This window comes from Salvelinus fontinalis, unplaced genomic scaffold, assembly GCF_029448725.1.
Source record: "Salvelinus fontinalis isolate EN_2023a unplaced genomic scaffold, ASM2944872v1 scaffold_0036, whole genome shotgun sequence".
Classification (NCBI taxonomy): domain Eukaryota; kingdom Metazoa; phylum Chordata; class Actinopteri; order Salmoniformes; family Salmonidae; genus Salvelinus; species Salvelinus fontinalis.
This window is the reverse complement of record NW_026600245.1, coordinates 502,714-527,836: the sequence shown is the minus strand read 5'-3', so window position 1 is coordinate 527,836 and position 25,123 is coordinate 502,714. Positions and strand designations below refer to the sequence as shown.

The following is a 25,123-nucleotide window of genomic DNA, read 5'->3' as shown; positions in this document are numbered from 1 at the left end:
AGACAGGACATATTGCTAATGTTCTTCCCATTAATAACCTCAATGACAATTAGCTTACATTTACATTTTACATTTAAGTCATTTAGCAGACGCTCTTATCCAGAGCGACTTACAAATTGGTGCATTCACCTTATGACATCCTTGTGGGCGATGGTGGTGATGACGTCCTATTCCTATGGATTGATCATCAGGAGTCAGATGTGAAGGAGGAGGTTGATCATCAGGAGTCAGATGTGAAGGAGGAGGTTGATCATCAGGAGTCAGATGTGAAGGAGGAGGTTGATCATCAGGAGTCAGATGTGAAAGAGGAGGTTGATCATCAGGAGTCAGATGTGAAGGAGGAGGTTGATCATCAGGAGTCAGATGTGAAAAGAGGAGGTTGATCATCAGGAGTCAGATGTGAAGGAGGAGGTTGATCATCAGGAGTCAGATGTGAAGGAGGAGGTTGATCATCAGGAGTCAGATGTGAAGGAGGGGGTTGATCATCAGGATTCAGATGTGAAGGAGGAGGTTGATCATCAGTGAACCTCTAGGATTGTGGCTGGGCTGGTGTTTCCACTTCCAGCTGGGTCATGTATTTTGATACATTGAATGTTGATACTGTGAAACTATGTTATATATTTGTACCTCCTGTTTCAGGAAGTGATGTCACTAAGTACTGCCCTATATATACAATGCATTCGGAAAGCATTCAGACCCCTTCACTTTTTCCACATTTTGTTACGTTACAGCCTTATTCTAAAATTGATTCAATCATTTTTTCCCTCATCAATCTACACAATACCCAATAATGACATCACAATACCCTATAAGACATCACATTGCCCCATAATGACATCACAATACCCCATAATGAAAAAGCAAAAACAGGTAAATAAATGAAAATGTTTGATTTTCTTTAAAAAACAAGGACATTTCTTAGTGACCCCAAACTTTTGAATGGTAGTGTACATCTACATGATGTGTTGTTACACCATGTAGGAGCAGTATAGACCTAGTCTGTTCATTATATACATCTACATGATGTATTGTTGCACCATGTTGGAGCAGTATAAACCTAGTCTGTTCATTATATACATCTACATGATGTATTGTTACACCATGTAGGAGCAGTATAGACCTAGTCTGTTCATTATATACATCTATATGATGTATTGTTACACCACGTAGGAGCAGTATGGACCTACAGTAGCTTGCTAATTATTTAGATTTAGTTTGACTTAATGAAACTGCCTTAAATATGCTGTGGTAAACATTTTTTATTCGCACTAATCAATCAACACATTCCTGTCTTTGTATGTCTCAATATAATGGTATTATTAATTAAATCCATTTACAATAATCTTTGTCTGAAAATAAAATATGATCCTCAACTGCGTTTCCCCTCCAGTCAGCAGACGGCGATGTGCGTCTTTCAGGTGACGCTGCCAGCGTGACGTATAATCTAGGGGACGGTTCTTCATAAACAGCTCGTTAACCACCTCGGTAGCTTGCTAGCCAACATAGCCGTAAGATTCAAGCTATTTAGACGCTTTCGGTGTATATTAACTACTGTGTTTTAGACACACTTAGGTCCTATCTAGTTGTTAACCTATTTAATAATACGTTATTTTGTATTAGTCAGCTACAGTAGCTGACTGGTTAAATTAGCACTAGCCTAGTCGCTAATGATAGCTAGCTAGCTAACATCCCTGAACATGAGCTCACTAAACATCTCCCCTCTTGTTAAAGAAGAGGCGGTCTGTTGGACGGAGGAAGAAGCTCTGGGGCAGAACATTGTCGCGAAAGAGGAGGAGGTCACAGTAAAAATAGAAGTAGAGGATGAGGCTGTTACAGTGAAAGAAGAAGAGAAAGACGTTACAGTGAAAGAAGAGGAAGAAGCGTTCAGAGTGAAAGAGGAGGAGGATGTTACAGTAAAAGAAGAGGGGGAAGTTTTTGGAGTGAAGAAGGAAGGGGAGATTACTGTCACATTGAAAGATGAAGTGGAGGAGATAGGAGATCTGATTAACACCAGTAAGTACCGCCTTAAATGTGTTTTTAACATTTTCGATATTCGGAGTTGGCTCGTCAATACCTCTTCAACGGAGGGCCCTGGGATGATGACTGATATGTCTAGAATCAGACGACTGGAGCGCAAGCTACCCCTTGTTTTCTCCGTTCCGTTTCCAAAAAGTGACTTAACATATATATTTGAGAAGGGTCTATCTGCTGACCGCAGACTGGGGGCATGGCATGTTGTGATTGTCATGTAGTGGCATGACCTAGAGAGTTAAAACCTACTGTAGCACTGTGGGTTATCTAGCTCCCGCCTATCCTTTCTTTGGATTAGTGGATTAATCTTTTTATTGTAATCTATTGTTTATATTCTATGAGGGTTGTTGTCGTCAACCGCCTGTATTCAATGGAGAGAGATGCTAAGCTACTAGCATGAATATGCACCGCCTGTATTCAATGGAGAGAGATGCTAAGCTACTAGCATGAATATGCACCGCCTGTATTCAATGGAGAGAGATGCTAAGCTACTAGCATGAATATGCACTGCCTGTATTCAATGGAGAGAGATGCTAAGCTACTAGCATGAATATGCACCGCCTGTATTCAATGGAGAGAGATGCTAATGTAGCGTGGTTCGTTCTGCGTTGTGTAATTCTTAATGAAGACGCTGCCACAACTGATGGTCTGCTCGTTGAAATCTTTTTATTTGCCCTGCACACGAAGAGACAACACACACGTTACCCTTGGTGCAGTCACAGCTCTCCGGCACCTTGCTAGCCGAGGGTCAGGCAAAAGAGCGCCAAAAGGAATTAACAGGTGCTGCGTGCACACTCGCTGCACAACAGCATATACAAGTAAAACTATACAGAACATAATTCTGACAAAATAAAAGACATACCTGCACACGAAGAGACAACACACACGTTACCCTTGGTGCAGTCACAGCTCTCCGGCACCTGCGCGAGCACATGTACACTCACTCAACCACTGTCACAAGTACTTAGAAGTTACAACAGATACCCCAGTCAGTGAGCTCTGTGAAACTTGTTAACATAAATTCCTACACTGTCCACACTATACCAAACGTATGGTTGCAAAACAGTACATTGTATAACCTTATGACGGTTCCATATTAAACAGTTTCGGAGCCAAGGACAACATACCTTGCTAGCCGAGGGTCAGGCAAAAGAGAACGATAAAGTGGTATGGGGATACAGATAACCCGCGATGGGCCAAACCAAAATATACAAAACTTTTACAATCACTTGTATGTACAATATTGGTATGAAAAAGTGTTTGTACACCAAATAAAAACATTAGCTATGCAGCTGTAATTAAATAAAAAAATACACTGAATTATTATTATTATTACCAGATTATTAACATCCCCTCTTGACCTGGCCTATTTGAATTGGTCCTTGTGTGCAATTTGGTGCGTAATCTAGGGGAACAACATCACACTGCTACACTAAGCTACTAGCATGAATATGCACCGCCTGTATTCAATGGAGAGAGATGCTAAGCTACTAGCATGAATATGCATAGCGATCTGCAGACAACTCCTATAGTGTTTTTTATCAAAGTTGTCGGTATGTCACGTGTCCACATAACAACTTAAGCACTACGAACCTTCTGTTGGATCAAGTAAACCTCACGTAGCAAATAAGCCATTCATTTTGTTGTTGACCAAATTCGACACTTCCCACATTGGGTTGATAATTGTTTCCACTTGGATACAACCTACTGTAGCCTACTGGCATGACCTAGAGAGATACAACCTACTGTAGTCTACTGGCATGACCTAGAGCGTTACAACCTACTGTAACCTACTGGCGTGACCAAGAGAGATACAACCTACTGTAACCTACTGGCATGACCTAGAGAGATACAACCTACTGTAACCTACTGGCTTGACCTAGAGAGCTAAAGTTGTAAAGTTCCTGGATTTTAAATGAATATTTTCCAGTAATAATGATAATTTGTATCATATCCACATGTGGGATCCCTCTCCTTTGTCGTTCACTCTCCTTTGTCGTCCACTCTACACCAATAACAGACAACTACTGTGGGACTCCCGATCCCTGCCGGATGTGATACAGCCTGGATTCGAACCAGGGACTGTAGTGACGCCTCTTGCACTGAGATGCAGTGGCTTAGACTGCTGAGTCCGTGTGTTAACTATTAGAGTGCTGTAGTAGAATGCCTAAAAGGCCTCTAGAGTTTTAAATATCGGTTATCGGTATCGTTTTTTTTGGGCAAGGAAAATATTGGATGTCGGTATTGGCCAAAAATGTAATATCGGTGCATCCCTTTATTCTAAAATGTTTCACAATACCCCATAATGACATCACAATACCCCATAATGCCAAAGCAAAAACAGGTTTCGATTTTTTGCAAATGTATTGAAACTATTCCCCAGGATAACTAGTCTGAGTAATGTAAGATCCCAGGATAACTAGTCTCAGAGTAATGTAAGATCCCAGGATAACTAGTCTCGGAGTAATGTAAGATCCCAGGATAACTAGTCTCAGAGTAATGTAAGATCCCAGGATAACTAGTCTCAGAGTAATGTAAGATCCCAGGATAACTAGTCTCAGAGTAATGTAAGATCCCAGGATAACTAGTCTCAGAGTAATGTAAGATCCCAGGATAACTAGTCTCAGAGTAATGTAAGATGCTTGGAAAAAGAAGCTGAAAAGAATAACAGAACGGCACCATTAGAACTAAAATGTGTCGCCTGGATGTCAGACCTCCAACCCTCCAAACTGTAAATAAATAATAAAATGTGTCTCCTGGATGTCAGACCCCCAACCCTCCAAACTGTAAATAAATAATAAAATGTGTCTCCTGGATGTCAGACCCCCGACCTTCCAAACTGTAAATAAATAATAAAATGTGTCTCCTGGATGTCAGACCCCCAACCCTCCAAACTGTAAATAAATAATAAAATGTGTCTCCTGGATGTCAGACCCCCAACCCTCCAAACTGTAAATAAATAATAAAATGTGTCTCCTTGGCAACAGTAGAACCTCAGCACGTTTACTGTATATGTCGAGACAAAGGAATGATGTAAACAAATGATCCAAAATATTTTTGTCAATGAGACAGTATATAAACAAAGGAATGACCGAACCCCCTTTGGTGACTGAATGCTTGTAAGGAAAACTACATGATCAAAACATTAGATCACATCAAATAAGCCTGAGTGGTTTCACCTCCTCCCAGACTATACTGGATACTACAGTTATAACTACATAGTTATACAGGATACTACATAGTTATACAGGATACTACAGTTATACAGGATACTACAGTTATAACTATACATAGTTATACAGGATACTACAGTTATACAGGATACTACAGTTATAACTATACATAGTTATACAGGATACTACAGTTATAACTATACATAGTTATACAGGATACTACAGTTATACAGGATACTACAGTTATAACTATACATAGTTATACAGGATACTACAGTTATAACTATACATAGTTATACAGGATACTACAGTTATAACTATACATAGTTATAGAGGATACTACAGTTATACATGATACTACAGTTATAACTATACATAGTTATACAGGATACTACAGTTATACAGGATACTACAGTTATAACTATACATAGTTATACAGGATACTACAGTTATACAGGATACTACAGTTATAACTATACATAGTTATACAGGATACTACAGTTATACAGGATACTACAGTTATACAGGATACTACAGTTATAACTATACATAGTTATACAGAATACTACAGTTATACAGGATACTACAGTTATACAGGATACTACAGTTATAACTATACAAAGTTATACAGGATACTACAGTTATAACTTAACATAGTTATACAGGATACTACAGTTATGACTTAACATAGTTATTCCAAAGGTGGGCTACTTACTATCCACTGTTTGCAAGCCACCGTTGCTGATCTATTTTATTTATTTATTTCACCTTTATTTAACCAGGTAGGCAAGATGAGAACAAGTTCTCATTTAGAACTGTGACCTGGCCAAGATAAAGCAAAGCAGTTCGACACTTACAAAAACACAGAGTTACACATGGAGTGTAACAAACATACAGTCAATAATACAGTAGAAAAATAAGTCCAAGATAAAGCACAGAGAACTGTTCCTTTATTCAGTACATTTAGAATGATAACGCATTACAGGTTATTGTCCTGTTAGGACAGTTTTTTGTATTCAGATCTCTGAAATGCACTCTAACTATGTAACATTTAGTGTCTCCTTATGTTACGCTGGGAAAACAGTTTTCATGGGCACAGAAATCCAAAATAATTTCAGAGTTTGCTTAATCAAATGGTTCTAACCTAGAGTCACCTTAACTTTATTGACAACACCCAAATGGATACTGTCATGAACGTGGTTCTTCAATAATTACACATCATTCTTAATACTGTAGCTGTTTAGTTAGTCACATGTTCAACTATCATCAGCTGATGCAGGAAATAATTTTCTGAATGCCAGTCACATGACAAACATCACGACATGCAACAACAACCAAAGTGCTTCTTCATTCATTACTCTGGTAAAGACAGTTATGCCGTGCTCCACGTTGGATCCAACATCCCTAACAAATTGGTGTTTATAATGTTATTGTCTGCTTGATTTACAGTAGGGTCTCGTTAGTCTGTTTGCACACAGAGATACTTAGCTCATAATGTGTAGAGAACTGTTCCTTGATGGATAGGCTATTGTACAACACACAGAGCTATTTTCCTATATTTGTTGTTAGGTGAAGTTATGGGACAATTTGGCAAACAGTGTACAAACCCTCATTGTTAGGCTGATGGAAAAGACAAAGAGCATTTTACTGGTTGAAGGGTTTTTTAAGTACAAAGCGGTTGATTTGCGATGATCAAACAAACATTATATTAAGCAGGACATTCAAACGAGCCTTACAATTATAATCCAAAGTAGTGTGAAATGCACTCATAAGCAACCTGGAAATGGAGGCTACTCCCCTGAGTTTTCACCCATTCACATTCAGAATACTTTGTGAAAAACTAAAATCTTTGCTATAACTATAATCCTCACTAGCGGGAAGGAGTTTCTACAACCAGATATACTACATCTATAACTAGTGGTTTACTCATTACCAGATATGCTACATCCATAACTAGCGCTATCCTCATTACCAGATATACTACATCCATAACTTGTGGTTTCCTCATTAGCAGATATGCTACATCCATAACTAGTGGTTTCCTCATTAGCAGATATGCTACATCCATAACTAGTGGTTTCCTCATTACCAGATATGCTACATCCATAACTAGTGGTTTCCTCATTACCAGATATACTACATCCATAACTATCGGTTTCCTCATTACCAGATATACTACATCCATAACTAGTGGTTTCCTCATTACCAGATATACTACATCCATAACTATTGGTTTCCTCATTACCAGATATACTACATCCATAACTATCGGTTTCCTCATTACCAGATATACTACATCCATAACTAGTGGTTTCATCATTACCAGATATGCTACATCCATAACTAGTGGTTTCCTCATTAGCAGATATGCTACATCCATAACTAGTGGTTTCCTCATTACCAGATATGCTACATCCATAACTAGTGGTTTCCTCATTAGCAGATATACTACATCCATAACTAGCGGTTTCCTCATTACCAGATATACTACATCCATAACTAGTGGTTTCCTCATTAGCAGGGAGGTGTTTCTACAATCAAATTGTATGTGCTTTGCCCTCGTGCCGCAATTTTATTAAACACAGAAAGGGGCCTATATTGGAGACCAAAAGTCGTCTGGCTCACTGCTTAGAGTTTCAACAACATGAATAACTTATTTCTAGCCTACAATCATCGATTCTACTACTAATGTGAAAACAATACAAAATATGATTATTGTTGCTCATTTTAACCTGTTAGGCTGGCTGGCCCGATATCGGTACACTTATGACAACATCCAGCTCAAGTGCAGGGCGCAAAATTCAAAAGCTATTTTTTAAAAATATTTAACTTTCACACATTAACAAGTCCAAGACACCAGATGAAAGATAAACTTCTTGTGAATCAAACCAACATGTCCGATTTTTAAAATGTTTTACAGGGAAGACAAAATATGTAAATCTATTAGCTAACCACGTTAGCAAATGACACCACTTTTATAACTCCATCAGTTTCTTACTCCATCAGGTGCTATCACAAATTCGACCAAATAAAGATATAAATAGCCACTAACCAAGAAACAAATTCATCAGATGACAGTCTGATAACATATTTATTGTATAGCATATTTTTTTTCAAAAAATTTGCATATTTCAGGTATAAATCATATTTTACATTTCAGCTACAATCAGAAAGTGCACCGAAAGCAGCCATAATATTTACAGACACCAACGTCAAATAGCTAATTACTCATCATAAAACATTTCCGAAAAATATATAGTTTGCAGCAATTGAAAGATAGGCAACTTGTGATTCCAAACAATATTTCCGATTTATTAAATGTTTTACAGCGAAAACAAAATGTATCGCTATATTAGCGTAGCCACAATAGAGAGACACATTTGGGCGCCCACGACCCGTTCACATGCACGACAGATATATGAAATAACATCATAAAATGAGTCTTACTTTGGCTGATCTTTCATCAGAATGTTGAAACATGTGTCCTCTGTCCAGATGAGTCGTTGTTTGGATTCAGAATGGCAAATATCCCTCTTCAATTAGCATTGAAAGTAGCCAAGTGGCACAAATCTCTCAGACGTAAACACAGTCATACGACGGAACACGGTAAAACTCCCGAAAAAATGTCAATAATCTGATTAAACTATATTGAAAAAACATACATTATGATGATTTGTTCACATGTATCAAAAAAAATCCGAGCCGGAGATCATATTCACCTATAACGACGGTTTTCCAGGAGGCAATTCCAGGTCAAACTTCAGGCTTCAAAAAAAACAATTATGGCGTACCTCTCACTCCAAGAGGTTGTATTCAATCCCAGAACGAGATATTCAAGTCCTTTCTGCTCTCACTTCCGCATGACACCCAAGGGAAGGTGTATGACGTGTTTCTATAGTCCCAAGTGACATGCCCTTTTATAGACAAGCTCTTGAAGAGAGACCTCGCTTTTGGAAATCTCACTTCCGGATAGGAAATGGGCTGCAGAAAGAGTTCTGGTTCACTTAGAGAAATAATTCCAACGGTTAAAGAAACTAGAGAGTGTTTTCTATCCAATAGTAACGATAATATGCATATTGTACGAGCAAGAATTGAGTAGGAGGCCGTTTGAAGTGGCCACCTCTTTCCAGGTTACTCAGTGCTGCCCCTTGCAGCCATAAGAAGACAATTGTCAAATAACTTTAACATTCATTACAGACGTCAGTTGTTGTACAACATCATGGCTACGCTTTTGGCATCACCTTTTACAATGGATTTCCGCTGTTGTGGGCCTTTAACCATCTGTCTGACTTTGTTGTTCACACAGGAGAGATACTTCACTATCGTGGATCCTCTGGGGAGCCTCAACAACCTCATGATGCTGAAGAGGCAGAGAAGAGTCTCTCCAGATCAGAACACCTCAATAAACACCTGCAGAGATCCACAGGGAAGAGAACTCACAGCAGCTCTGGGAAGAGATTCACCTCATCAGGCATTAAAATTCATCAGAGAACACACACAGGAGATAAACCATTTAGCTGTGTTCAATGTGGGAAGAGTTTTGGTCAATCTTGCCATCTGATTCGACACCAGACAATACACACAGGAGAGAAGCCTTACAGCTGTGATCAATGTGGGAAGAGTTTTGGTCATTCTGGCAATCTGACTCAACACCAGAGAACACACACAGGAGAGACACCTTATAGCTGTGGTCAATGTGGGAAGAGTTTTGGTGCATCTAGCACTCTGACTATACACCAGAGAACACACACAGGAGAGAAACCTTATAGTTGTGGTCAATGTGGGAAGAGTTTTACTAAATCTAGCAATCTGACTCTACACCAGAGAACACACACAGGAGAGACACCTTATAGTTGTGGTCAATGTGGGAAGAGTTTTACTACATCTAGCAATCTGACTATACACCAGAGAACACACACAGGAGAGAAACCTTACAGCTGTGGTCAATGTGGGAAGAGTTTTACTACATCTGGCCATCTGACTCTACACCAGAGAATACACACAGGAGAGAAACCTTATAGCTGTGGTCAATGTGGGAAGAGTTTTGGTGCATCTAGCACTCTGACTATACACCAGAGAACACACACAGGAGAGAAACCTTACAGCTGTGGTCAATGTGGGAAGAGTTTTACTACATCTGGCCATCTGACTCTACACCAGAGAATACACACAGGAGAGAAATCTTATAGCTGACAAGAGACAAAGATCTCTGATCAAAGGAGTTATTTCGTGATATCAATGAAATGATGTCACAATGTAGAATGTTTTAACATTGTAGTATGAGTATTTTAATGATGTCACAATGTAGAATGTTTTAAAATTGTAGAAGGAGTATTTTAATGATGTCACAATGTAGAACCCTAAACATTTGTCCCCTGTTCTATTGATTTCAACATGATATGGATATTAGCATCAGGGGGAAAATCCAGGCTCTGAAATGAAAGAGTACTATTTATGTGATTTAACAAAAAGTGACTAACACAAAAAGAGCTGTGTTACATTTACCGTGTTGGTGACCCACTTGAATCAAAATGCAACACCTCAAAATGTAGCTAGCCGTTTTCTACAAGTTGTCCTCTAACCAGGGATGTACACATTACTCCCAGATTCCGTGTGGTTTTTGAGCTATTAGTTTTAACAGGACGTGCAACCTCATCTCCATCCTGTCACACAGTTGATTTCAACATGATATCGATGAGTGATGACAAATAAGTGTTGCGTTCCTTTGTTTAGCGACCCCTAAATTTAAATGCATCACTCCAAAATGCAGGTTGTCCTCTAACCAGTGAGGTAAAATATATCTTCCATTTCCATGTGTTTTTTTTTAGTTCCATGTGTTCCAAGGGGACGAGAGTTCTAGAATCTAGTGAGTTTTAGGAAGACAAGAATTCTAGAAGCTAGTTTTGAAAAGCTAGAAAAATACGTTTTTTTCCTTGTTTTTAATTGTTGGTCAGTAGACACCATGTTTATATTGGTGAAGGTGAAGCATTGTAGTTGATTATAATGTGAAATGGAAGTTGTTTTCTGTTGGTGGTGAGCATTCTCTTAAGGGGGGAAGGTGTTACAGTCTTTGGTTTTTCATTTATGTTTTGAGGTTGGACTTTTCCACGTCTAGCTCGTTAGCACGTAGGGCGCACTGATTGGTGTCACCTCGTTAGTCAGTATGTGTTACACCTGTGCTGGCTTGTCCATCTCGTTAGTGGGAAGGTGTTTCACCTGTGCTGGTCCAGGTTCTATTTAAGAGTGTCTGGTCCAGTGCTCCAGTTGTCTTGATAGATGTGGAGAGTCAACACCTTTAGTTGCTCCACCTTTTTGGTTTGCTTCCTGTCTTTAAGTTTGGTGTGGGTTTTTTCTTTTGTTTGCGTCTTCTTGGGCAGATTTAGTGGGTCTCATGGTGGGTGTCTTTTAGGTCCCAGTTGTTGTTACTAGTCAACTTTCAGTGGACACTGAGAGCAAAACTGCAACATTATGTTATAATACTTTTATTGCATCAACTGGTTGTTTTATGCAACAGAATAGAGGGTTCTTAGAACTATTGTGTCTGTGTCTTCTACTGAGGATGGGCCTCTGGGAGAAAACACTGACAGGAGATTTACAATGTCTTTTGGGTGATTAAAACCTAAAGAGACCACATTCCAGGGCATGAGTTACTGTTTCTGTTCTATATGGTACCAGGGAGAGATGAACCCCTCCTAAAAAAAAAATACCTTGAACTTTGCATTGCATCCAATTAATATTTTAATCAATGGCATTTCCTTAGGCTGCTCATTAGTCTTTCAGTTGTTAGTCTTCTGTTTGTTGTGTACTAAATATTTCATTTTTTTATTTGTTTTTTCTTGTGAAGCCATTGTGTTGCATCCATGTCTGAAATGTGCTGCATAAATAAAGCTTGATTTGACTTCAACAAATGAACCCAATGACTGACCAATCAAAAGACTCTTGGTCCCTCTTAGTATTTGTTAATGAATAGAATACAGTATATACATATGAGATGAGTAATACATAGACTAAGATACAGTAGAATAGGATAGAATACAGTATATACATATGAGATGAGTAATACATAGACTAAGATACAGTAGAATAGGATAGAATACAGTATATACATATGAGATGAGTAATGCCAGATATGTAAACATGCAGGAGATCCACGAAGGAAAGACAGTGATGGTGCTCAGTGACGTTGTTGTAAATGGAGGGTAAAATGGTAAAACGTTTGAGTTCATTTTGTCCTGGTCACTTTGCCTACTGTTTATTGCCACGTTGGGATGCAACCTTTGTTTGTTGTCATTATTTAAGCATTTTTTATCATTTTACGCCCGTTTTTTCTCCCCAATGTGGATCTTGTCTCATCGCTGCAACTCCCCAATGGGCTCAGGAGGCGAAGGTCGAGTCATGCGTCCTCTGAAACATAACCCGTCAAACCGCGCTTCTTAACACCCTCCCGCTTAACCCGGAAGCCAGCTGCACCAATGTGTAGGAGGAAACACCGGGCGACGCTTGGCCAATTGTGTGCCGCCCTATGGAACTCCCGATCACGGCAGGTTGTGGTAAAGCCTGGGATCGAATCCGGGTGACGCCTCTAGTGACGCCTCTAGCACTGCCATGCAGTACCTTAGACCGCTGCACCACTCAGGTCTATAGTGACACCTCTAACACTGTGATCTAGTACCTTAGACCGCTGCACCACTCGGGTCTATAGTGACACCTCTAACACTGTGATCTAGTACCTTAGACTGCTGCACCACTCGGGTCTATAGTGACAACTCTAACACTGTGATCTAGTACCTTAGACTGCTGCACCAGGCATAACATTTTTTAACCAATTCTGATGGTTGTTAAAAGTGGAATTTTGACATTATTACCGTTATATCAACACACTTAACACTCCCAACTATAATTCTCTTTGGCACTGTAGACATCTAGTGACCACTTGATTCCATGTGACATTATTACCGTTATATCAACACACTCAACACTCACAACACTCCCAACTATAATTCTCTTTGACACCGTAGACATCTAGTGACCACTTGATTCCATGTGACATTATTACCGTTATATCAACACACTCAACACTCCCAACACTCCCAACTATAATTCTCTTTGGCACCGTAGACATCTAGTGACCACTTGATTCCATGTGACATTATTACCGTTATATCAACACACTGGACACTCCCAACACTCCCAACTATAATTCTCTTTGGCACCGTAGACATCTAGTGACCACTTGATTCCATGTGACATTATTATGGAAGTGGAACAGGTGGTTATGGAACCGCCACCTGTCCCAGACCTGTTGTTTTTCAACTCTTAATGATCAGCTATGAAAAGCCAACTGAAAATTATTCATGATTATTATTTGACCATGCTTGTCACTTATGAACATTTTTGAACATCTTGGCATAGTTCTGTTATAATCTCCACCCGGCACAGCCAGAAGAGGACTGGCCACCCCTCATAGCCTGGTTCCTCTCTAGGTTTCTTCCTAGGTTTTGGCCTTTCTAGGGAGTTTTTCCTAGCCACCGTGCTTCTACACCTGCATTCTAGCTGTTTGGGGTTTTAGGCTGGGTTTCTGTACAGCACTTCGAGATATTATCTGATGTACGAAGGGCTATATAAAATAAAATTGATTGATTGATTGATTGATTACCGTTATATCAACACACTCAACACTCCCAACACTCCCAACTATAATTCTCTTTGGCACCGTAGACATCTAGTGACCACTTGATTCCATGTGACATTATTACCGTTATATCAACACACTGGACACTCCCAACACTCCCAACTATAATTCTCTTTGGCACCGTAGACATCTAGTGACCACTTGACTCCATGTGACCAAACATTTCTGAGGCTGAGTCTCAAATAGTCGCCTGTTCCTTTTAATAGACGGGCAATAGCACACATAGCAAATACATTTTGGGTCTAAATTAAAGGAGCTACAATTATAGTTTAATTACATGTTTTAAATAAAATGTCCATAATATCTGCATTAATACGAACGAGCGACAAAAATCTCTGAAACTGGAAACACTTATCTCCCTCACTAGCTTTAAGCACCAGCTGTCAGAGCAGCTCACAGATTACTGCACCTGAACATAGCCCATCTATAATTTAGCCCAAACAACTACCTCTTTCCCTATTGTATTTATTTATTTATTTAGCTCCTTTGCACCCCATTATTTCTATCTCTACTTTGCACATTCTTCCACTGCAAATCTACCATTCCAGTGTTTTACTTGCTATATTGTATTTACTTCGCCACCATGGCCTTTTTTGCCTTCACCTCCCTTATCTCACCTCACTTGCTCACATTGTATATAGACATATTTTTCTACTGTATTATTGACTGTATGTTTGTTTTACTCCATGTGTAACTCTGTGTTGTTGTGTGTGTCAAACTGCTTTGTTTTATCTTGGCCAGGTCGCAGTTGTAAATGAGAACTTGTTCTCAACTGGCCGACCTGGTTAAATAAAGGAGAAATAAATAACACATAATAATACAAAAATGTAGGAGCAGTATAGACCTAGTCTGTTCATTATATACATCTACATGATGTATTGTTACACCATGTAGGAGCAGTATAGACCTAGTCTGTTCATTATATACATCTACATGATGTATTGTTACACCATGTAGGAGCAGTATAGACATAGTCTGTTCATTATTTACATCTACATGATGTGTTGTTACACCATGTAGGAGCAGTATAGACCTAGTCTGTTCATTATATACATCTACATGATGTATTGTTACACCACGTTGGAGCAGTATAGACCTAGTCTGTTCATTATATACATCTACATGATGTATTGTTACACCATGTAGGAGCAGTATAGACCTAGTCTGTTGATTATATACATCTACATGATGTATTGTTACACCATGTAAGAGCAGTATAGACTTAGTCTGGTCATTATATACATCTATATGATGTATTGTTACACCATGTAGGAGCAGTATAGACCTACAGTAGCTAGCTGCTAATTTAGATGTAGTATAACTTAATGAAACTGCCTTAAATATGCTGTGGTAAACATTTTTTATTCGCACTAATCAATCAACACATTCCTGTCTTTGTATGTCTCAATATAATGGTATTATTTAATTAAATCCATTTAAAATAATCTTTGTCTGAAAATAAAATATGATCCTCAACTGCGTTTCACCTCCAGTCAGCAGACGGTGATGTGCGTCTTTCAGGCGACGCTGCCAGCGTGACGTATAATCTAGTGGACGGTTCTTCATAAACAGCTCGTCAACCACCTCGGTAGCTTGCTAGCCAACATAGCCGAAAGATTCAAGCTATTTATACGCTTTCGGTGTATATTAGCTACTGTGTTTTAGCCACGCTTCTGTCGTATCTACTTGTTAACCTATTTAATTTAATATTACGTTATTTGTTATTAGTCAGCTATAGTAGCTGGCTGGTTAAGTTAGCACTAGCCTAGTCGCTAATGATAGCTAGCTAGCTAACATCCCCGAACATGAGCTCCCTAAACTTCTCCCCTCTTGTTATAGAAGAGGAGGTCTGCTGGACGGAGAAAGGAGGTCTGTGGCTGAACGTTGTGGTGAAAGAGGAGGAGGAAGAGGAGGCTGTTACAGTGAAAGAAGAGGTAGAGGATGAGGCTGTTACAGTGAAAGAAGAGGAAGACGCGTTCAGAGTGAAAGAGGAGGAGGAGGATGTTACAGTAAAAGAAGAGGAGGATCAGAAAGAGGAGGATGTAGTTTTTGGTGTGAAAGAAGAGGAGGTTGGAGATCCGTTTAACCCCAGTAAGTACCGTCTCTGCAGTCGTTGAACCAATATGTAGTAAAGGGGTTCTACACTTTAATGTTGTTCTGTAGGAATGGCTGGAGCTACACTGTAACGTGTAGAACATCAAGAGTGGACCATCAACAAAACGTTAACAATTGATCAAATGCATCCAATGACAATGCCTGAAATACTGTAGTCCTCAATATCTCCTATTAGATTAGCCCAATATGTAGTCTTAAAGGGGCAATCAGCAGTTGTTACATCCATTTTGGGACGTACACATTAATGATATGTACCCATTGTTTCTTGAAGAAATCACTTATAAATGCCTCATGAGCTTAGTTCAAGTATCGTACCCCATCAGAACCCAAAATATAAGCATTTTTTTACTCCAATGTTTATCAGTAAATATTAACAAACACTGTATATCCTCAAAACATGGTTATAACTAGAATGTTGATATCATGAATGGTTGCATTTCTCCAGCACCATTCCTCAGCTTTTTACTGAAACAGGCAGGGAGTACGCTTTGTTATTGTTTCTACTGCTGATTGCTGCCCCCGTTACTACTCAAGGTCCAAGGACTGTATGTTATTTTCAGAGGTAGACTGGCTCTGGCAGGTAAAATAGTCAAATATATTATAAATAATAAATAAATATTCCATAGTATAGACTGTTAGAAGTATAGACTGTTTTCTCTGCTACCGCACGGCAAGTGGTACCGCAGCGCCAAGTCTAGGACCAGAAGCCTCCTCAACAGCTTCTACCCCCAAGCCATAAGACTGCTGAACAATTCATAAAATCACCACCGGACAATTTACATTGCCCCCCCCACCCCCCTCCCTTTTGTGCACTGCTGCTACTCGCTGGTTGTTTGTTACCTATGCATAGTCACTACACTCCCCTACCTTCATTTACAGATTGCCTCAACTAGCCTGTAACCCCGCGCACTGACTCAGTACCGGTGCCCCCTGTATATAGTCTCCACACTGACTCGACACCGGTGCCCCCTGTATATAGCCTCCACACTGACTCGGTACCAGTGCCCCCTGTATATAGCCTCCACACTGACTCGGTACCGGTGCCCCCTGTATATAGCCTCCACACTGACTCGGTACCGGTGCCCCCTGTATATAACCTCCACACTGACTCTGTACCGGTGCCCCCTGTATATAACCTCCACATTGACTCTGTACCGGTGCCCCCTGTATTTAGCCTCCACACTGACTCAGTACCTGTGTCCCCTGTATATAGCCTCCACACTGACTCAGTACCTGTGTCCCCTGTATATAGCCTCCACACTGACTCGGTACCGGTGCCCCCTGTATATAACCTCCACACTGACTCGGTACCGGTGCCCCCTGTATATAACCTCCACACTGACTCGGTACCGGTACCCCCTGTATATAACCTCCACACTGACTCAGTACCGGTGCCCCCTGTATATAGCCTCCACACTGACTCAGTACCGGTGCCCCCTGTATATAGCCTCCACACTGACTCAGTACCGGTGCCCCCTGTATATAGCCTCCACGCTGACTCGGTACCGGTGCCCCCTGTATATAACCTCCACACTGACTCGGTACCGGTGCCCCCTGTATATAGCCTCCACACTGACTCGGTACCGGTGCCCCCTGTATATAGCCTCCACACTGACTCAGTACCGGTGCCCCCCTGTATATAGCCTCCACACTGACTCGGTACGTGTGAACCCCTGTATATTGCCTCGTTATTGTTATTCTCATTGTGTTACTTTTTATTATTACTTTTTATTTTAGTCTACTTGGTAAACGTTTTCTTCTTCTTGAACTGCACTGTTGGTTAAGGGCTTGTAAGTAAAGCATTTTACAGTAAAGTCTAAGTTGGTGTCTTGACGGATTTGTAAAAAATGGTTTGTCATAAAACACTATATATATATATATTTTTTAAATGTTGCTGACAACCCTCCCCAGAGGTGTCTCATTATTGGGATTCATTGCTGATTCCTACCTGTAGCTCACTATGTGATGTCTAGTGATACAGGTTAAGGGCCCTGTTGGAGATTGGTGGTTGGTAGCGGAGTCGAGGGAGCAAGCAGGGTTGGACAGGGCCATGTTATTATCCCACACACAGTCTCTGTGGTACATATGAACCCCATTCCTGGGAATTAGATTTGATTACAAATCGCTCCTGTCTGTTACCACAGAAGGGTTCCGTCTGTCCCATTCCCAGCTAGGTTACGAGGCGCTTTGTCACCAGTACCTATGACTGGTTGATAGGGGAAACCTCCATGCTTATTATAGAAAAAATAATTAGGGGAAAACTATTTAGTAAACTGAAATAAAATAACAAACCTGTTTGAAAAATTACAACTATTCCAAAACTATCTTTGACTCAAACTAAAATAGCCTAAAATAATAACCAGCGTGAATTATGTTCAGTTTGAATAATTTATATCTTAACTTTGGGCAAAAATATAATTTTTTTTATGTGGTTTTAAAGCTTCTGAACCTGGTGGCTGGTAAATGCTGCCATGGGATGGCAATGTTTCAAATAGACCTAGCTTGTGTATCACTATCACTTGCTATCACCAGAAATACTTTAAGAAATGAGGATATCGGAAACTCCTTTCGACTTGTATTAACAGCTTAAAGAAAATAACATTGGCATGAATTACCCTCCGTGAACAAGAAGCACAACATTATAAATATTTTCAGAGATGTGAGATAATTAACTTGTTCTCTGTAATATCGTATAGCTTTGCAATCGTGACGTTACGTACTTTCAAGGACAATAGGTTTCTCAACTCATACCCTGACTTTAAAAAGGGATTTCGTGAGAATTAGCTTAGGAACTGCGTGTCACAGCATGACAATGTGAACGCGATTGGTCGACAGTCTCTTGGACGGCGTTATATACGCTTTGACATTTTCTGGAATAGTTTTTATTTGAAAACGTTTTTGTTTACTTGCCTGCCTATTGAATTTGGAATGCACTGTACTGTTCATCTCTGAAACTCACTGAGATAATTCCTTTGATCCAGCAGTAGCAATACAGGGATATAACATCTACAGAAAAGACAGGAATGCTTATGGGGGAGCTGTTGCTATATACAGGGCATTCTGAAAGTATTCAGACCCCTTGACTTTTTCCATGTTTTGTTACGTTAAAGCCTTTTTCTAAAATTGATTAAAAAATTGTTTTTCCTCTTTCATTTAGCTAATTTATTTGGCACACCTGCATTTGGGGAGTTTTTCCCATCCTTCTCTGCAGATCCTCTCAAGCTCTGTCAGGTTGGATGGGGAACATCACTGCACAGCTATTTTCACGTCTCTCCAGAGATGTTAGATCGGGCTCAAGTCCGGGCTCTGGCTATGTCACTCAAGAACATTTAGAGACTTCTACAGAAGCCACTCCTGCGTTGTCTTGGCTGTGTGCTTAAGGTCGTTGTCCTATTGGATGGCGAACCTTTGCCCCAGTCTGAGGTCCTGAGCGCTCTGGAGCAGGTCTTTCATCAAGGATCTCTCTGCACTTTGCTCCGTTAATATTTCCCTCCATCCTGACTAGTCTCCCAGTCCCTGCTGCTGAAAAACATCCCACAGCATGATGTTGCCACCACTATGCTTCACCGTAGGGATGGTGCCAGGTTTCCTCCAGACGTGACTCTTGGCATTCAGGCCAAAGAGTTCCATCTTGGTTTTCATCAGACCAGAGAATCTTGTTTCTCATGGTCTGAGAGTCGTTAAGGTGCCTTTTGTCAAACTCCAAGTGGTCTGTCATGTGCCTTTTACTGAGGAGTGGTTTCCATCTGGCCACTATCCCAGAAATGTCTGATTGGTGGAGTGCTGCAGAGATGGTTGTCCTTCTGGAAAGTTCTCACATCTCCACAGAGGAACTTTGCAGCTCTGTCAATGACCATCAGGTTTTTGGTCACCTCCCTGACCAAGGCCCTTCTCCCCCAATCGCTCAGTTTGGCCGGGTGACGAGCTCTAGGAAGAGTATTCCATTTATGAATGATGGAGGCCACTGTATTCTTGGGAACCTTTCCCCAGATCTGTGCCTCGACACACTCCTGTCTTGGAGCTCTACGGACAATTCCTTCGACCTCATTGCTTGTTTTTTTCTCTGACATGCTCTGTCAACTCTGGGACCTTATATAGACAGGTGTGTGCCTTCCAAATCATATCCAATCAATTGAATTTACCACAGGTGGACTCTGAACAAGTTGTAGATACATCTCAAGGATGATTAATGGAAACAAGATGCACCTGAAAGCAATTTCGAGTCTCATAGCAAAGGGTCTGAATACTTACGTAAATAAGGTATTTCTGTTTATTATCTGTTATCATTATGGGCTATTGATGACACCCCTCTGAAACAAGATAGCCTAACCATCAGAAAAAAACTAAGTATATATATATTTTTTTAACCTGTTTTCACATTTGTGTTAATTATTGAGGATTCTATTGTGTGTAGATTATTGAGGATTCTATTGTGTGTAGATTATTGAGGATTCTATTGTGTGTAGATTATTGAGGATTCTATTGTGTGTAGATTAATGAGGATTCTATTGTGTGTAGATAAATGAGGATTCTATTGTGTGTAGACTAATGAGGATTCTATTGTGTGTAGATTATTGAGGATTCTATTGTGTGTAGATTATTGAGGATTCTATTGTGTGTAGATTATTGAGGATTCTATTGTGTGTAGATTAATGGTTGGTTTCTCAAATGACTGCCTCACCTGGTTCACCAACTACTTCTCTGATAGAGTTCAGTGTGTCAAATCGGAGGGCCTGTTGTCCGGACCTTTGGCAGTCTCTATGGGGGTGCCACAGGGTTCAATTCTCGGGCTATTCCGTATACATCTGACCCTTCTTTGGACACTGTGTTAACAAACCTCCAAATGAGCTTCAATGCCATATAACACTCCTTCTGTGGCCTCCAACTGCTCTTAAACGCAAGTAAAACTAACTTAGACTGCATTCAGTAAATCACAGTGCCATCCGTTTTGTCACCAAAGCCCCATATACCACCCACCACTGAGACCTGTATGCTCTAGTCGGCTGGCCCTCGCTACATATTCGTCGCCAAACCCACTGGCTCCAGGTCATCTATAAGTCTTTGCTAGGCCGCCTTCACTCAGCTCACTGGTCACCATAGCAACGCCCACCCATAGCACGCGCTCCAGGAGGTATATCTCACTGGTCATCCCCAAAGCCAACACCTCTTTGGCCACCTTTCCTTCCAGTTCTCTGCTGCCAATGACTGGAACGAATTGCAAAAATCGCTGAAGTTGGAGACTTCTATCTCCCTCACTAACTTTAAGCATCAGCTATCTGAGCAGCTCACCGATCGCTGCAGCTGTACACAGCCCATCTGTAAATAGCCCACCCAACTACCTACCTCATCCCCATGTTTTTATTTACTTTTTTTGCTCTTTTGCACCCCAGAATTTCTTCTTGCACATCTATCACTCCAGTGTTAATTTGTTAAATTGTAATTACTTCGCTACTATGGTCTATTTATTGCCTTACCTCCGTACTCCATTTGCACACAATGTATAAAGATTTTTCTATTGTGTTATTGACTGTACGTTTGTTTATCCCACGTGTAACTCTGTGTTGTTTTTGTCACACTGCTTTGCTTTATCTTGGCCAGGTCACAGTTGTAAATGAGAACTTGTTCTCAACTGGCCTACCTGGTTAAATAAAGCTGAAATAAATTAAATAATAATAATCGTAACTTTATTGACAACACCCAAATGGATACTGTCATTAACGTGGTTCTTCAATAATTACACATCATTCTTAATACTGTAGCTGTTTAGTTACAGTCACATGTTCAACTATCATCAGCTGATCCAGGAAATCATTTTCTGAATTCCAGTCACATGACAAACATCACGACATGCAACAACAACCAAAGTGCTTCTTCATTCATTACTCTGGTAAAGACAGTTATGCCGTGCTCCACGTTGGATCCAACATCCCTAACAAATTGATGTTTATAATGTTATTGTCTGCTTGATTTACCGTAGAGTCTCGTTAGTCTGTTTGGACACAGAGATACTTTGCTCATAATGTGTAGAGAACTGTTCCTTGATGGATAGGCTATTGTACAATACACAGAGCTATTTTCCTTTATTTGTAGTTTGGTAATGTTATGGGTCCTACAGTAGGTCTATGTTATTGTTAGGTAATGTTATGGGTCCTACAGTAGGTCTATGTTGTTATGGGTCCTAGAGTACACTATGTATGTCATGCAATAACAACCAAAGTGCTTCTTTGTTCATTACAGGTATATTTGTTGTTAGGTGAAGTTACGGGCCAATTTGACAAACTGCGTACAAAATCTCATTGTCAGGTTGATGGAAAAGCTAGACAAAGAGCATTTTACTGGTTGAAGTGTTTTTTAAATACAAAGCGGTTGATTTGTGATGATGACACAAACATTATATTAAGCAGGACATTCAAACAAGCCTTACAATTATAATCCAAAGTAGTGTGAAATGTACTCATAAGCAACCTGGAATTGGAGGCTACTCCCCTGAGTTTTCCCCCATTCACATTCAGAATACATTGTGAAAAACTAAAATCTTTGCTCACCATTTTTGCTCCAGGCAGATATACTACGTCCATAACTAGTGGTTTCCTCATTACCAGATATACTACATCCATAACTAGTGGTTTCCTCATTACCAGATATACTACATCTATAACTAGTGGTTTCCTCATTACCAGATATACTACATCCATAACTATCGGTTTCCTCATTAGCAGAAAGGAGTTTCTACAATCAAATTGTATGTGCTTTGCCCTCGTGCCGCAATTTTATTAAACACAGAAAGGGGCCTATATTGGAGACCAAAAGTCATCTGGCACACTGCTTAGAGTTTCAACAACATGAATAACTTATTTCTAGCCTACAATCATCGATGTTACTACTAATGTGAAAGCAAGACAAAATATAACTTGTTGCTCATTTTAAGACCAAATAACTTTAAGAGGCTCTCCTTTATTTTTAGGCTTTTTTTTTTATTTTATTTTTTTTTATAAAGTATCACCTTTTACAATGGATTTCCGCTGTTGTGGGCCTTTAATCATCTGTCTGACTTTGTTGTTCACACAGGAGAGATACTTCACTATTGTGGATCATCTGGGGAGCCTCAACAATTTCAAGATGCTGAAGAGGCAGAGAAGAGTCTCTCCAGATCAGTACACCTCAATAAACACCAGCAGAGATCCACAGGGAAGAGAACTCACTGCTGCTCTGACTGTGGGATGAGATTCACCTCATCAGGCATTAAAATTCACCAGAGAACACACACAGGAGAGAAATCTTATAGCTGTGATCAATGTGGGAAGAGTTTTGGTCGATCTAGCCATCTGACTCAACACCAGAGAACACACACAGGAGAGAAACCTTATAGCTGTGGTCAATGTGGGAAGAGTTTTGGTCATTCTGCCAATCTGGTATCACACCAGAGAACACACACAGGAGAGAAAGCTCATACCTGTGATCAATGTGACAAGAGATACTCTGTTAAAAGACATCTGATCAAACATCAGAAAATACATGAAGCAGTTGTTTCATGATATCAATGAATTAATGTCACAATGTAGAATGTTTTTAAAAATGTAGAAGGAGTATTTTAATATAGAACCCTAAACTTTTGCCCCATTCAATTGATTTCAGCCTTAGGAAAAATCCAGGCTCTTGAAAGAGTACTATTTATGTGATTTAACAAAAAAGTGACTAACACAAAAAGAGCTGTGTTACACTTACCATGTTGGTGAACCATTTGAATCAAAATGCAACACTTCAAAATGTGGCGAGCGATCTGTTTCCTACAAATTGTCCTCTATCCAGGGATGTACACATTACTCCCACATTCCGTGTGGTTTTTGAGCTGTTAGTTTTAACAGGATGTGCAACCTCATCTCCCTCCTGTCACACAATTGATTTCAACATGATATCGTTGAGTGATGACAAATAAGTGTTGCGTTCCTTTGTTTTGCAACCCCTACATTTAAATGCATCACTCTAAAATGTAGCTGACTGTCTTCTGCAGGTTGTCCTCTAACCAGTGAGGTAAAATATATCTCCCATTTCCATGTGTTTTTTTAGTTGTGTTAGTTTCAACAGCATCTAATTGAATTCATTGATTTATTGCTACTTGTCAAAACAACAGCGTTTCTGGTGCTTGTGCAGTTTATAAGGTGCTTGTTTAAGTAATATGATTATTGTGGCAGATGTTTGTGTATATAGTACATTTTACGTTTAGGTTTTCAATTTATCACAAACTGTTTCTGCATTTGGACTATTGATTTGACACGTTTAAACTGTGACATTGGGGATATCCCACCTAGCAAAATGTCGTTGAAAATAAGACTATGCCCGACGTACAATATAAGTTTGGTTTTAGTTGAAAAGAAAACTATTTAATTTCAACGTACGTGCAGCTTATACACATGGACGCAGTATAATAAATCGGTCTATAATCAACTAACAATCCGAATAAATTGAGTCATAAATGTAGGATATATTTGTTGTCTTAAGGGGGAAGGTGTTAGTCTTTGGTTTTTCCATTTATGCTTGGAAGTTAGCAAGTATAGCTCGTTAGCACGTCTAGCTCGTCAGCAATAAGGACGCACTGATTGGTGTCACCTCGTTAGTCAGTATGTGTTACACCTGTGCTGGCTTGTCCATCTCGTTAGTGGGAAGGTGTTTCACCTGAGCTGGTCCAGGTTCTATTTAAGAGTGTCTGGCCCAGTGCTCCAGTTGTCTTGATAGATGTGGAGAGTCAACACCTTTAGTTGCTCCACCTTTGTTTTGGTTTGGGTTTTTCTTTTGTTTCCCTCCTGGGCAGATTTAGTGGGTCTCATGGTGGGTGTCTTTTAGGTCCTAGTTGTTGTTAATAGTCAATTTTCATTGGATACCCCCATAGTGTCTTTCAGAACCCCTCCTAAAAAAACAAGCTAATATTTTAACATTTTAATCAATGGCATTTCTTTAGGATGCTCATTAGTCTTTAAGTTTAAAGTTTTTTTATCCTCTTATGTTTGTGTACTAAATATTTGTTCATTGATTTTTTATGTTTTTTCCTGTGAAGCCATTGTGTTGCATCCATGTATGAAATGTGCTGTATAAATAAAGCTTGATTTGATTTCAT

At 39.8% G+C, this 25,123-nt stretch overlaps 2 protein-coding genes across 2 annotated transcripts; both read left to right on the top strand.

The window, feature by feature from the left end:
• The first annotated feature begins 1,101 nt into the window (after nt 1–1,101).
• Nucleotides 1,102–12,114, top strand: LOC129842378 (zinc finger protein 436-like). The gene is made up of 2 exons (XM_055910921.1): nt 1,102–2,013; nt 9,511–12,114. Exons 1-2 carry the CDS (start codon nt 1,698–1,700, stop codon nt 10,395–10,397), a joined length of 1,203 nt encoding a protein of 400 aa, XP_055766896.1. The 5' UTR covers nt 1,102–1,697; the 3' UTR covers nt 10,398–12,114.
• A 227-nt stretch (nt 12,115–12,341) lies between these two features.
• Nucleotides 12,342–25,123, top strand: LOC129842365 (zinc finger protein 84-like). Its single transcript, XM_055910903.1, has 4 exons — nt 12,342–12,403; nt 15,453–15,484; nt 15,736–15,987; nt 23,080–25,123. The coding sequence occupies exons 1-4, from the start codon at nt 12,342–12,344 to the stop codon at nt 23,544–23,546; spliced, it is 813 nt and encodes a 270-aa protein (XP_055766878.1). The 3' UTR covers nt 23,547–25,123.

Bases quoted from the DNA above. Each gene is read 5' to 3' on its own strand.
- LOC129842378 (XM_055910921.1), top strand. From the start codon at position 1,698: ATGAGCTCACTAAACATCTCCCCTCTTGTTAAAGAAGAGGCGGTCTGT. The intron at 2,014-9,510 runs GTAAGTACCGCC...TTGTTCACACAG, and splicing joins AGGAGATCTGATTAACACCA to GAGAGATACTTCACTATCGT.
- LOC129842365 (XM_055910903.1), top strand. From the start codon at position 12,342: ATGCAGGAGATCCACGAAGGAAAGACAGTGATGGTGCTCAGTGACGTT. The intron at 12,404-15,452 runs GTAAAATGGTAA...AATCTAGTGGAC, and splicing joins GACGTTGTTGTAAATGGAGG to GGTTCTTCATAAACAGCTCG. The intron at 15,988-23,079 runs GTAAGTACCGTC...TTGTTCACACAG, and splicing joins TGGAGATCCGTTTAACCCCA to GAGAGATACTTCACTATTGT.